This window comes from Betta splendens, chromosome 13 (assembly GCF_900634795.4).
Source record: "Betta splendens chromosome 13, fBetSpl5.4, whole genome shotgun sequence".
In the NCBI taxonomy this organism is placed as follows: domain Eukaryota; kingdom Metazoa; phylum Chordata; class Actinopteri; order Anabantiformes; family Osphronemidae; genus Betta; species Betta splendens.
The window spans coordinates 6,080,948-6,095,902 of NC_040893.2; the positions used below are offsets into that span (position 1 = coordinate 6,080,948).

The window sequence follows — 14,955 nt, forward strand, 5'->3', positions numbered from 1 at the left end:
CTGTTCTTTGTTAAGTTGGAGTTGTAGCACAAGATAAGCAAAAATATCTTCTAAAAAGCTACAAGGAGCATATGCTTGTGAGTTTGTGCAATTCTGTGATGTTTTGTACCATAGGTGTTTACCGATTGAGTGTATTATCATGCAAATCGGTTGTGAACATATGCTAATGTGTGCTAACAATGCTGCTGGAGGGTTAGTCTTTTTGCATAATGCATTTTAGTAAATTGTAGCACATGATGGCTTGTACTTTATTTTTGAAATGCAGAGACTTATTGTGTGTTCTGTATCTCTTTATTTTTGCAGTTTTACAGGGTTATTTAAATAGGTAACAAACGTGAGCCAAAGTTATAAATCAGTGTCATCATTTCAACAAGCTGTTCACCATATATCAATCTATACTGAGACATTTATAGAGTTGTTGTTCATTTATGCTGTTTTATTGTTCTTATTTGCTATCCTGTTCTTCTGACCATTTTTTTAAGTTTAGTAATTAGGAGCTCTCTGAACTTATCACCCACAAAAAAGTAAAAAACAGGATTGATGGCGCTATGGAGGAAAGCCAGTGGTCTGCTCAGGATGTACAGGCCCTCTGAGTATGTCTTTATACAAAGCTCCATCCCTGCTGCCCACGGTTGCCTAAATGCTATTCTGATATTACGCATCACATGGTAGGGAGTATATAGAGTAAGGAACATGGCTGTAGTTGCTGCAACTATCCTGAGAGGTCTCTTGTAGGATGTTGTTCTGCGCTGTAAAGCCTTTTCCTGAGTTTGGAGCAGTTGAGAAATTTGAAGAGAGAAGCCACAAAGTGCCAACAAAGGGACAATGTATCCAGTCAAGGTTAGACCAAGGCTGTAACCTAGTAAATTCATATCTCCATTTAGGCTGGCAAAATCCTTGCAAAGACTCCAGTTTCTGCTCTGCAGGTCCTGAACCATGAGCACTACCATGGGAGCAACTTCCACATTGACTGCTATCCAGCTCAGTCCTGTCAATATCAGAGCTGTTCGCACCCTCAGCAGGTAGTGGTTCCGTGATGGATACTTTACAAGCAGGAAGCGGTCCATGCTAACCCAAACCATGAAGAGTATGGACGAATACAGGTTGACATGCAGGACATAGCGGTTGAAAACACAAGCAAAAGGTTGGGTTTCTGTTTGATTATTGGCATAAAGATACGAGAGGCGTGGCAGCGTGCAGAGGAAAACTAGGTTGGAGACTGCCAGGTTGAAGAGGTAAATGTTGCAGCTTTGCCACTCTGACAAGCAAAATATATAAGCCAGTAGAGCCAACAGGTTACCAGGGACACCAATGCAGGACTCCATGCCATAGGCTGGAGAAAGATAGTCATTTCTGAGCAAGTTCACAAAGTCTGTACAGTTTAGCACCTAGAGAGAGGAGAGAAGACAACATTAGAACAAGGCAAAGGAGGGAAAGATGTACTGTATAGAAATTACTGGCTGACCTACAGTGTGAATTTGTGGAACATGGTTTGAGCATACTTACCATAATGCAGTTGTTTCGCTATCTCATCTCATTGTGAATAGAAAGTGGTTTGTGAGCAATTACTACAACTCCACTGAAAACTGCAGGGACAGGACATACCAATATAACAGCAAAGACATATGTATCTGTAGGTCTTCTAGCTTTTTTTATTGTATTAATGATTAAATGATTGATGCCCTGACATCGTACTGTACATCATAATGTTGTGTTTTTATCATGTAGCACCCTCAATTTTAAATTGCAGTTTTCCTCTATGCTACTAGGTGTTTCAAAGTCTCCCACATTTTTTAACCAACACAGTTTAACGTCTACAGTATATAAAAAAACAGAAAGCCAGTGAAGGGATTTGTAGGGTAGTGAAAGATTTAGGTTTTCTTTCTAGTAGGTCATTGGATCCCTACTTTTTCAGGCTCTAATACACAACTTAAAAAAATCTAATTATAACCGCCACTGTTCTGATACTCATGTGCCTAATGATGAGTATTCACTTGATCTTAAATATTCTTATCAATGTATGTTTCAATCCTCTTGAATGCGATAACAAAAAATGATCTACTTTTACTAAAGTCATAAATATAATAAAAGTAAAAGTATTGCTCATTCTACCAAAATATTATACAACAGCCCGTAGAGCATCAAGGAAGACTATGAACTAAATGAAGGACTTCCATCACTGATATTATTCTTTCTAAAAATTACCTGATTGATACTTTCATCTGGTTTAACCCTAAACACTTTTCAGATTTGAGTTTAGGGTGTACAGGAGGCAACAAATTTCAAGGAAAAACATCAAACTAACAATTCTCACTTTAAAATACAAACCTAGTGATGAAGTCACATGGAGGCGTCTGTAATGGCCACTCCATAAGCTGTGAGGTAAGCAGACTACGGTTTTCTCTAAATACAAATTATAACTACAAGATCCTGTCTTCATTGAAAAAAGGCACATTATCTGTAAAAACGTGTAGGAGCGGTCAGAAGAGAGAGCAGAATAACATGGTGAGTTAACGTAATGCTAATGCTGGATTGCAGTGCCAGCATAGTAAGATCTTAAATGTGACGTTAATTGCTGATACCCATAGCAACATGGCTGGCAACATGAAGACAAAGTGATCTCACAGTACTTGTATATGTGCCAGCTTCTGTTTCTGTCTTTGACCATGTGATGTTTAGTGTACTTATACAAAAAGTATTAATGATGTGTGTGTGTGTGTGTGTGTGTGTGTGTGTGTGTGTGTGTGTGTGTGTGTGTGTGTGTGTACACGCCTTAAGTTACAGCAAAAACTGAAAGCAGTTGTACCATTTCTGGGTGGCTCTCCAAATAACACTTGCACAGTTGTGTTCCTGCAACATAATGCTGAACTGCAGAAGCAAATATGTTTTGAAGAAAAGCTGATGCTAGATATCCAGGATAAGTGAAATATCCTGGCTTGATCTAGAATAATATTTTACAGCAACCTAAAGGCTCAACACTATCCTCATACCCTTTCGTGTGTTTCAGCTATTTTATCCTGTACACTTTTTGTTGTTTGGGTTGAGTTCATTTCTGTCTGTTGGTTGGTTCATCTTTACTATTCTATCCATTGTAAGTTTGTACTTATTTTATTATTGGTTAATACTTATCTGCCTGCATGAGCAGTGATGGTTTGTTCTTACATGTTTTTAAATTATTCTTCCAGTCATGCAGTGATTTTGTTTTTATGAGTAACATTTTGTTAGTAAATGGGTTCTCTAACATTCTCCAACCCTAAAAACTAACCTCCCCCACACTCCACACCATTCCCACTCCTTTCTATTCTCTCCCAATGTTTTCCAGTTATTTCTGTTGTTTAAAGCACTAGATAAACCAGTCCTTAATAAAACTAAATACAAGTGCTCTATTTAATTAGTTTCTGAGAACTCTAACAAAATATTTGCCCACTCTCAATTAAATAAAAAATAGATTTTTTTTGTCTTTGAATAGAACAATATTTTATTATATCAGTTACATTTTGAGTGATATTCACCACCTCCAAATACTTTTTTCTTTACTTTTTTTATAAAGCCATAATGTCTCATTGATGAGAAGTTTGAGGTAGATGGGTGTGAGATGATGATGTATTCACACCCAAACTTTCTGTAAGATCTGTTTGAAGTCTGTTTCTGTTTTTATCTGTTTAAAGTTAAGACAGTGATGACGGCAATTAGAGTTTCTGATGACCTAAATAATGTCCACATTCAGCCATAGTCTATGCATAATTATGCCACAAAGCAGTCAGATTAGAATGAAAAATCAAAGTTTACTATCATACCAACAATACATACTGTATTACGGATATATTATGTATTATTATGCAAATATACTGTTTATTTAGCGACCTTCTTCTCTTTACTACTTAGACAATTAATGTTAAGATGTCAAAACAAATGAAATTTTTACAAGGAATTTACTAACTTCACCTTCATTGTTTATAAAAATAAAATATGTGAACACAAAACTGATCCGTGTGTGCTTTTATAATTAATTCCATTCATGTATCTCTCAAGCTGGTTCCCTTTGCTATCTTAATCTTCTGACCAATTTTTTTAGTTTAATAATTAGGAGCTCTCTAAACTTGTCACCCATGAAGAAGTAAAAAACAGGATTGATGGCACTGTGCAAGAAAGCCTGTGGTCTGGTCAGGATGTATATGCCCTCTAACCATGTCTTTGTACAAAGTCCTAACTTTGCTGCCCACGGTTGCCTAAAAGCTATTCTGATGTTTCTCAGCACATGGTAAGGAGTATATAGAATGAGGAACATAGCTGTAGTTGCTGCAACAACTCTGAGGGGTCTCTTGTAGGATGTTGTTCTGCGCTGTAAAGCCTTTTCTTGGGTCTGGAGCAGATGAGCAATTTGGTAAGAGAAACCACAAAGTGCAAGCAAAGGTACAATGTAGCCAGTCAAGGTTAGACCAAGGCTGTAGCCTAGTAAATTCATATCTCCATTTAGGCTTGCAAAATCCTTGCAGGCACTCCAGTTTCTGATCTGCAGGTCCTGAACCATCAGTACTACCATGGGAGCAATTTCTGCATTGACTGCTATCCAGCTCAGTCCAGTCAATATCAGAGCTGTTCGCACCCTCAGCAGGTAGTGGTTTCGTGATGGATACTTTATGAGTAGAAACCGGTCCATGCTAACCCAAACCATGAAGAGTATGGACGAATACAGGTTGACATGCAGGACATAGCGGTTGAAAACACAAGCATAAGGCCTCGTTTCTGAAAGGTTATTTGCATAGAGGTAAGAAATGTGTGGCAGTGTGCACTGGAAAATAAAGTTGGAAACTCCCATGTTGAAAAGGTAAATGTTGCAGCTTTGCCACTCTGATAAACAAAATATATAACCAAGTACAGCCAACAGGTTGCCAGGGAAACCAATGCAGGACTCAATGCCATAGGCTGGGGAAAGGTAGTACTTGTCCAGCCAAGAAACAAACTCTGTACAATTTATCACCTAGAGAGAAGGCAGGAGAGTAAAACAACAACATCATAAAAGAACATACAGAAAGGAGAGGGACAAAATGAAAGCCTGGGTAATAATGAAAACACAGCACATGAGCATTCTTACCATAATGCAGTCTTTCTAGTAGTCACCCTCAACGGGAATAGAGTGAGCAGGTACAGCCGCAATCGAACTACTGGAAACAGTAGTACATACACAACACACACTTCAGCACATTACTTGAAAATTGCAAAACTAAGACAATGATATCTTTTTTGGTTTGTTTTGTGGGTGAGGCCTTATTTAACTGAATTTACTTCATATAACTAAAAATGCCTCCACACAAGTCACTAAGCACCTTACTCTCCAGAAAACCACTGATACATTTTTTTTCATATACAGCATACTGTAGTTTTTTATTACATGCATAACTGTGATGAATGAAGTGAAGCTTGAAACACAGTATTAATTGAATGAATCTGAATTATTGAATTAATATTTCATTTTTCCTGAAGTGACAAAATAAAAGCAATTATCTATATATTTTATATATAAAACTTTCATGCCACTAAAACAATTTCTCTGGAGTAGGCACGCTTGAAATCTGAAAAGCTGGAACAGCTCCATCAATGCATTGATTGCCTTGAAAGATGGAGCAACAATATACATGTTTAAGTTAATGACCCTTTAATATATTTAATTCACTTGAGTAGAAATAGCAAAAAATATTTCTGTAATAATAATACATTTGTATGAATAACAAATTGTGTAGTCTAGTCGTAGTTTTACTAATAATATTCAATTCAAGATATTTTCTGTAAATTAAAGCTATACAGTAATACTTGAATGTTAGTAAAGCATACTTTAATTTAAAAGGATGTTTTTATTGCCATAAATTCCAAAAATGACTAAAATCAAATATGAACCTTACTACAATAACTGTCACCACACTTTCTCACCCATAGCAGACTGTGGCTCTGAGATGACAAATCAGAAAGATGAGGACCGCTCACTAAGAATCACACCTCAGACTCTCCACCTCCATTTGAATCAGACAGTTCAAGTTGGAGGCAGGAGGAGAAATCAAGACAGCATGAACATCAGCATAACCAAGTTAACATGTCAAGATGACCTCATTGCTGTCTTCTAGTTGAATCATTTCCAATAATAACAAAGAACAACGCCTAAAAAGCAATACTGTACATTCGAGAGACTGCTTTATTGCACTGAAACATAATTAATCTGTTCATTTTCTCCAAAGACTAGTTACACATGCATTCTTTACACTTTGAGTTAGATACAACTCAAACACAGGACACAAAGTACATGTAAATAAGTTTGTAAAGAAAAGGTTTTATTATATTTGTTGGCTTTCAGGTTTGTTTTGTACTTTAGATTGTAATTTTTGGCTGCACCACATATTGCCATATTGTACAATATCTCATAAACCTTACAAGTCCACACTGCAGTAAGTTTCTACAGTATATGTAATAATGAATATTATATGTACTATATACAGGTATTGTGTGTTTTGTCTTGTTGCTTGTATACTTCATGTGAAAATTTGCCAGCCCATATCTCTGAAGATTCTAAAGCATCTTCTACAGTGTTCCACCAGGTCTATGGTCAACCCTAAAGCATCTACTGTAAGTGCATGTACAGTGTTGCCAGATGGGAAATAAAGAAATATGGAAGTCGCTTTAAGATTATCGTATTTTGAGCCAAAGTATCATATGAAATGAAAACAACTTTAAAAATCATAAAAACATGAGCACATAACGTACAGAAAAAACCTACAGGTGTCACAGTCTGGAGTTTTGTTATACATTTCCTGTTGTATTTTGTAGGCACTTCCGGTTTCTGTTCTGTTATGCCCTTTTCTGGCTTTACGGCCTAGTCACGTTATCACACAGCTGCTTTCAATACAGTCTTTTATTTCAGTATATAACCACCAGCACTTACCTTTGTTCCCTGCCAGATCGTTAGTGTTCATAGAGTTCATAGAACTTATTCAGTTTTTGAGTTTGTTCTGTTTCAGCACTGATTCCTTGCCTGCCTGTCGTCGTTTTGTTACCTTTCCCTGCCGGTACCTTTGCCAGAGTTTGTATGTGTTTTAACCTAGAACCTGTTTGACTATCCGCCTGCCTGCCGTCTTTGTACTTTTGCCCATCTGCTTACCCGGTTCTGACCTCTGTATGTATCTGACTAATGAGAATATTAAAGTCCCTCAACCTGAACCTGAGAGTCTACTGAAGCTCTGCATGTGGGTCTGCAATCTTTGCACACACCGCTCCGTGACAACAGGCTTAGTTGTTTCAATTAACCAATTCTTTTTTTCACTGTCAGAGCTATATACTTTGTGTCTTGTTTGTGTTTTCTTTTAACGGTCATGTTTTTAACAATGTAATGTCCGACACAACAAAGGATTCTGCCTCATTCAACAGATGAAGCCTTCCCTAAAACATAGCGTCCAACTCATAGACAGGTCGATAAATCTGCTTTATTTATTCACCAGTCTCTTCTTCTTTTCTTTTACTAGTTTACTTTGTTTCTGAAATTTGCTCAATTCGCTCTTGTCGCTATGCTGGATGAAGCATGCAATTGTGCAAACAAACAGAAACTCGAAAATCAATCCAATCAGCAGCGCTGCTGATGTGATTGACAGAGGGGAGGAGCCAGCCAGCTACAAGTGAAAACAGTTTCTGTGTCAGGGCTGGCAGGTGTCTTGACAAAGCGGACCCGCATGCACGGCAACGGAAACCAGCAGGTACGTACACAGTCTTTAATGTTCACAGTGGATTCCAAGCACAGGTATAGTACAGGCATAGACTCACGTTACAAGGTTCCGTTCAAGGGGCAGGCAAAAGCGATGGTCAAATAGGCAGTGTTGCCAACAGGATTGCTTGGCTAAAGTACAAGTGGACTGGACTGGTGTAATGGGAATGGGATGGGAATGGGATGTACAGTAATGGGAAAAATTGTGCCTTTGTTCTTTTTTTTTAATCCAAAAGTCATGACAGTCGTCATGTGCTGGTTAGGTGCAATATGGAACATTCTTACACAAACAACTAATCTCTTGTGCTCTGACATACAACAAGTTTAAACATCTGATTTTCCATTTGATTGACTAATAGTTTATGATATATGTTTGTCTTTTACACTTGGTCTCGAGCTCTATCCTATCTGACTCCCCACCAGACCAAAGGCTGTAAAACCAAATGCATCTTGTCTTTAAAGCTTGGTGGTACAAACAATTCTATTGGTGCAGAGAGACATTCCACCAGAGCCAGAGAAAGGGGTTAAAAGGCAGAAACAACTTGAGGATTGCAGACTCTTTGCATTATACATTTGTGGTGTATGCACTGATCTCCCTAGCTGGTTTTTGGTTTGTTGATGTGCACGATCAACATCGATGTTTTTAATTTGCTTTCCCCATTATTTTTATTTTCTTTTATTTTTATAATAAATCACACAAAAGACAACTCTCATCTGCCTCTTTATGGGAAATTTCCACCACACTGGATCAAGGTTGAGGTACAGGCAGAGTCAGCAACAGGATAAGCTCGGCTATGGTAAAAGAGAGCTAGGCTACGAACAAGGTCAAGAACTGGCAAGAACGGTAACTGGAACTGCGGATGAAACAATGCTGGAAAGCGGAAGTAATTCAACCACAATCTGCCGGAGGTCTGAGGTGAGTACTGGATGTTAAATACCTTGTCTAAATTGATGATCACCAACAGCTGATGGATATGCGACCGGAAGTAAGGCTTGCACTAGACATGGAATGAACATAACTGGATGTATTACAAAATAAAACAGGAAATGATAACAATGTAAACAGGTAAAAACATGACAGAACCGCCCCCCCACCCCACAAGGTCGACATCCGAGGTGCCCAAAACAGGACCATCCCCCAGCCAAGGTGGGTAGAGGGAGGCCGGAGGAGGGTCTCAAAGAACCACCTCAGTGTCCAAACGGACCGGGGAGGTCTGGATGAGCCTGATGAGAGTCTTTAATTAGGTTGGCGTTCAAGTCTTCCCTGGCCGGGACCCATGAGCGTTCCTCTGGCCCGAACCCCTCCCAGTTGATGAGGTACTGACGGCCCCAGCCTCGTCATCGACAAGCCAGGAAAGCCCGGACCATATGTGCATCAATGACTCGAGGAGGAGGTTGTGGAGGACCTGGAGGAACCAGTGGAGGCAACTGACGTGAAAGGTGGAGTGGATTCGCATGGACCTAGGCAAGGCAAGCTTGACAAATACCGAATTAATGACTTTGGTTATTGCAAATGGCCCAATAGCGCACCCACTTACATGATTCTACCCGTAACGGCAGGTCCTTGGTGGACAGCCACACTTTGTCGGCCATGGCATTCTGTGGCTCAGAAGAGCACTTACGGTCTGCCGCCACCTTATGCCTCGCTTGTGCCCTCATCATGACCTGCCGCTCTTGACACCAAGTCTGCTGGCAGTGCCGGACGAGCACGTGAGCATACAGAACCCTTGCCTCTTCTTCCAGGGATGAAAATAGTGGCGGCTGGAACCCATACACGTCCTGAAAGGGCATGAGACCAGTGGACAAGCACGGAAGCGTGTTGTGTGCGTATTTGATCCATGTCAGTTGCGTGGACCAGGTGGATGGGTTCTTGAATGCAAATATTCGGATATGCCATTGCGACGGCAGTAGCCTGGTCACAAAGTCCAGCGCAATGTGCTACTGTACCACGAACGATGAGGCACCGGGAGCGAGTGCAGGAGGCCCACCGGAAGCTGATGGGATGATTTGTGAGTAACCCCAAAATTATCGTATCAATACAATAATATTGTATGTTTGGCGACACTGTCCAGGTATGATGGTGGTCAGTCGTCAACTTGTCGACTGTGGGTCGATTCTCCCTGATTTTCTGTACAGTAACATAGACCTTTCGTGGGAGGCTGAGAAGTGTGAAAGCGGTAAAATGAAACACCCACTCATGTCCCCCCTTCTTGAAAAGGAACACCACTGCAGTATGCCTCCTCAACAGAAAAATAATTGTGATTTCATGTACAAACGTGTTTTGGGAAAAAAGCATTACAATTTGTGTTATTATCTTTTTTAAAAGTTTATTTTCTTGCAATTAGACTGACAAAGCATGCCTTTACAGAACTACCATGTTTGTTTTAAATTATGTTTTGTTACTAAAATATATTTATATATGTTTTTGTTATTTTGTTAATATTGCAGCCTTGTTTTGCTGCTGGTATAGCAAATGCTAAGGCTAGCTAACTGGTGCAGCTTAGCTAATTGGCTATCTGACAGCATTGGGCCGCTACAATAACAACAATAACAATCTATTGTTTGTGTCTTTTAAATCTAACTGAAATTTTTATGATTTGATGCCTCGGCCCATTATTGCTTTTTTTGTATTTCTCTCTGGTCTCAGCAGGATTATGTAACATTTAGGCCCAAACAGTGCCACAAGGAGGCCAAAACTTGAAGCCAGGATGGCAAACACCTCCACTGCATCAGCATATTTACCTGGCGAGCTGACATAAGCAGGAACAAATGCAATCCACACAGCACAGAAAATCAACATGCTGAACGTGATAAGTTTGGCCTCATTAAAACTGTCTGGAAGATTTCTTGCCAGAAATGCTAATAAGAAGCTGAGGACAGCCAGTAAACCAATATAGCCAAGAAGCACAGAAAAACCAATGGTAGACCCAACCACACACTCATAAACTATCTTGTCATTGTAGTATTGTGTGTTTTTGTGAGGTGATGGGGAGGCAGAGACAAGCCAAGTTGTACAGATTGTAGCTTGAACACAAGTAAGAATCAGAACTGTCCCTCTCTGCTGAACAGCGCCAAACCATTTTAGACTGGCTTCTCCTTCTGGTTTGGAGGCCTTGAACACAGCCAGAACCACCATGGTTTTAACTAGGATACATGAAATACAAAGAACTGAGCTGATCCCAAATGCTGCATGTCTCAGCTGACATGTCCACGGCCTTGGTCGCCCAATAAACAAAAGCGAGCAGAGGAAACACAGTTTAAGAGATAACAAAAGCTGAAAACTCAGCTCTGAATTGTTTGCTCGAACAATAGGTGTTTGTCTGTTATAGATAAAAATCCCCAGGACGACAGCACAGATAAATGTGCCCAGGAGAGATGTAGAAGCCAAGCAGATGCCAAGAGGTTCATATTATGAGAGGAACTCAGTTTCTTTAGGAACACAGTGGTCACGCTGGGGGCTGGACCAGGAGTCCTCTGGACAACTGGTGCACTCTGTGGAGTCTACAAGTCAAAGTGAAGTTTAATACAAGCTGACCTTAACATATCTTCAGAGCAATGTACTTGCATCTTCACAGCAAGGATTAACTTGAACACCAACCAGTCCTATTGCTGATCTTTCCATCAGAACATGAAATGCAGTCAAAGCAACACACTGGTTCCCCCTTCTTTCGGGCCATACGAGTTCCTGCAGGGCAGCTCTTGCTACATACAGACATTGGAGGCTGCAAAAGAAAAAAAATCTTTATAATTTAAAGAATTTACAGTTTACAAGACAAAGTAGAAAAGAGATGCAAAAGTAACCTCTTTTGATTTAAAATTCCAGAAGATTTTGTCTTTATCAAGTCTGAGTTGTTCACCTATGTGGGGCAATGTCTTAACCTCACCCACTGTCTGAAGTACAGTTCTTCCATCAGGAAGCCAAACCCAGTTCATGATATCATAGATGGGTAAAGCATCACCATTCTTCTCAAACCAGACCTGATCACTCACTGGTGTGGTGAAGTTGACTTTTCTTAAGTAATGCACAACCTATGACAACAGGGAAAAGTTACAATAAAACAACATATGTAAAACAATCTGTAAACAATCATTACAATTAAAAACTATGGAAGGTGCCCTCTGCTCCAATACCATCTAAATCTGGTCACTGTATCCCAATTATCTGAATAGCTTGAATCAAACATTTCCCTTTGCAATTATCTTCCTGACATACTTAAACAAATTTTCTCCACACATGCAAACAACTTTTTGTTGTGAGATTCAGCACAACACAACATTTTTAGAGGACTAAACTTCTAAAGTTTACTGGACTTCAGTTTGAGGCATTTTATTACTAGTATGAAATGCAGGGGATAATAGGGCAAAGCAAACCACATCAAGGTTGTACTGAGATACTCAGCAAGGCCTGATAGTAAATACAGGTAACTTTGCTAAAATAATATATGCTCATTAACTGCTGAAAAGAATCTGTAATCTTTAAAGTAGTAGATTTGCTCATGCTATTATATAAAATAAGTAAATTTACTAAAATTTATTATCACACCTGCCAAGGCTCCAGTCCTTGTAAACTGCCACAGCTGTTGTCAGTGAAAGGTCCTTGTCCTGACTCACACTGCAGTAAGTCATGAAGGGCATATGCCAGAGAATACACAGCCTTATACACATTATATTCCGACCGAAGATCCGAAACATCCAAAGTCTCAGCCTCCACCTTCTCCAGATCTTCCTGTCCAGTGCACAGTACTCCACCATCCTCCACCCAACCTGCTGGAGCTGGTGCAAATCTACACTCAAATGTGTACTCCCAAAACTGGTTGACCTAAAGTGTATACCAAGTCAAATTGTTATCTAAAAACAATGTATATGTTTATACTAAGCTACACTGCAAAAATGAAATTTTCACCAAGTTATTTTTATGACTGTTCAGGTCAGGACGTATTTGTAACAGGAAATCTCTGAGCCCAGAAATGTCCCCTCGACGTATAGCAATGCCAAGTGTTCCACCCAGATATGGCATGAGGCGAGTGGTCTGAAGCACAGCAGCTGATGTCCAAGCTTCACTGGAGATCCACTGTAGGCCTGTTACATTCTGCCTCATCACCTGTATGTTACAACAAGTAACATGATTGAGTGTCATTTCCCCATGGTGTTGTTTGTTGTTGTTGTTGTTGTAGTGTGTTGTTTGCACAGTTAATAACTTGTTTATGTCATTTACAAGATGCTTTCATCATAATCTAAATCTAAATGACTTTATTCTACTGTAATATTGTGTACCAGCAAAAATGAATGGCAAAACTAATAATGCCATATTAAAAAAAAGTTGCAGAGCATGCAAATAGCAACAATATAAACAGCTTATCACAAACAGATGTAATGTACTCTAGTAAAGCATGTATTATCTACAGTACATGCAATAAAACTGTTCCATTTTATTAAAAGTGTTGTTCAGTAATCCTATCTGTCATTTGTTATTATTTTTATCAGAACTAATTATTAGATTTGCAAAATTATATAATAGCCATATCAAGTTCTACTGTACCTCTTCCATGAGGTTAATCATGTGACTCTCATGAGCAAAGACAATAACAACACGAGCTGAGGATTTCTTCATCACGTCTACAATCCTCCTTAGTTTAGCTGGGTCTTCACCCCACGGTAAAACCTCTACATAGGCCAGACATCCTCCACCAGACTGACCCAGGTCAGACTGAAAGGAACGGGCAGCGTAAAGTCCATAGTCATCATCACTGATCAGCAGACCTGCCCAAGTCCAACCAAAGTGGTTCAAAATCTGAATCACAGCTCGAACCTGAGTGAAAAAAACAAAGAAGAGATTAGTACTGAGGCTATAACAGTCACTGAAAGACTTGTTTAATTGTTTCCACAGTGGGAATAATCTGCTTATTCACATTCAATTTTGTAACATAAAACCATCAATCAATGAAAAAAAATAATTAAGGATACATATAGTGTTTCTCAGTGCAGAGTTTGATCAATCTTTTTCACTTCCTGAATATTACCTGAAAAGCATCACTTGGGATGGTCCTAAAGAAGGAGGGAAACTTGTGGCGCTCACTCAGGCAGGAGCATGTGGCAAAATAGCTCACCTGTAAAATAAACAGCATTAAAAAAACTTAATCAGATCTGTCAGCTTAGTAGATTTGGATGTGTTATGTCACTAAATGTCATCAAAGTGGTCCAAACAAATGTTCTAACTTACCATTGGGACTCTGTACAAACCTAACACAGAAGAGATGGCAATACAACGTGTAGATGAGGAATCACCCACAATCCCTAGGACTGGAGGAGTCCCTACACAGGTCTCATGTAAAACCACTTGCTGCTCTTCGCCACTGACTAATTTTAAAGCTGCACGAAATCCAACACCTAGCTGGAGGCAGTTATCATACAGACTGTATCCCAGAGTCACGTTAGGCAGCAGCTTGGAGTTTCTGTTGATCTGATCAATGGCAAAGGCCATGGTCTGAGCCTGCCTGAATCCTAGAACATCAAAACTGAAATAAACAAGTCAACACAGTAACTTTGCTAACATGCACATGAACCAAAACTAACAACAAACACAGAAGTCTACTACACTTAACTTCAATTTCCCTTCATGTTGCACATATCGAGATTTCGTAAACAAAAATAAACAATTATAAAATTATAAAGTGAAGGAAAAAATAAAGAACACTTCAAAAAAAGAAACAACAAAACTGACAAACACACAATGGTACTTCTTTCAAGTCATTAGTCGTTACTATCAGCCATGAATTTTGTCCACTTCATGGCCTCTGCTGTTTCCCTGACAGACTCACCCGTGGCAGGTAATCTGTTGTGGCTCTGATGTATAAGACAAGTCAGGATAGGTTGAAAAGAAATGAATTTGAAACAGCCCACCTAGAATCACTTCCCCAGACTTATGCATCCCATTCAGGTGAAATTGTCCCTGTAACTGGCAGGAGGAGGGGATGAGACTCGAACACACAGCAGTCGAAATGTACCAATAGAAAAGCATTAACAAGTTGGCATCAAATAATGTACACATGATTTTTGAAACGTTTCCTCCTCCTCTCTACCTGTTGCTTCAGTCAGTGTCCTTTTATCAACTACAGTATTGGCTAATCTAGTGCACCACCCCTCAGAGCCTGAGAAGAAGTAGGGGCAGGGCAAAAAGACATTCTCAATTGAGACTGAGAAATAATTTATTT

The 14,955-nt window shown here is 39.4% G+C and overlaps 1 protein-coding gene and 2 pseudogenes across 1 annotated transcript; all 3 read right to left on the reverse strand.

Annotated features, from left to right (window-relative positions):
• Positions 1–414: 414 nt before the first annotated feature.
• Positions 415–3,286, reverse strand: LOC114868192 (succinate receptor 1-like). The gene is made up of 2 exons (XM_029171636.2): positions 3,266–3,286; positions 415–1,388 (listed from the first exon to the last, which is right to left on the reverse strand). The coding sequence occupies exons 1-2, from the start codon at positions 3,284–3,286 to the stop codon at positions 453–455; spliced, it is 957 nt and encodes a 318-aa protein (XP_029027469.1). The 3' UTR covers positions 415–452.
• A 741-nt stretch (positions 3,287–4,027) lies between these two features.
• Positions 4,028–9,535, reverse strand: LOC114868193 (succinate receptor 1-like; annotated as a pseudogene).
• A 486-nt stretch (positions 9,536–10,021) lies between these two features.
• LOC114868591 (extracellular calcium-sensing receptor-like) lies at positions 10,022–14,801 on the reverse strand (annotated as a pseudogene).
• Between the last annotated feature and the right edge of the window lie 154 nt (positions 14,802–14,955).

Excerpts from the sequence above, each read along its gene's own strand:
- LOC114868192 (XM_029171636.2), bottom strand. The coding sequence starts at position 3,286 with ATGGTGTGGAGTGTGGGGGAG. Across the intron at positions 1,389-3,265 it reads TGGTGTGGAGTGTGGGGGAG|GTGCTAAACTGTACAGACTT; the intron begins GTTAGTTTTTAG and ends TCCTCTCTCTAG.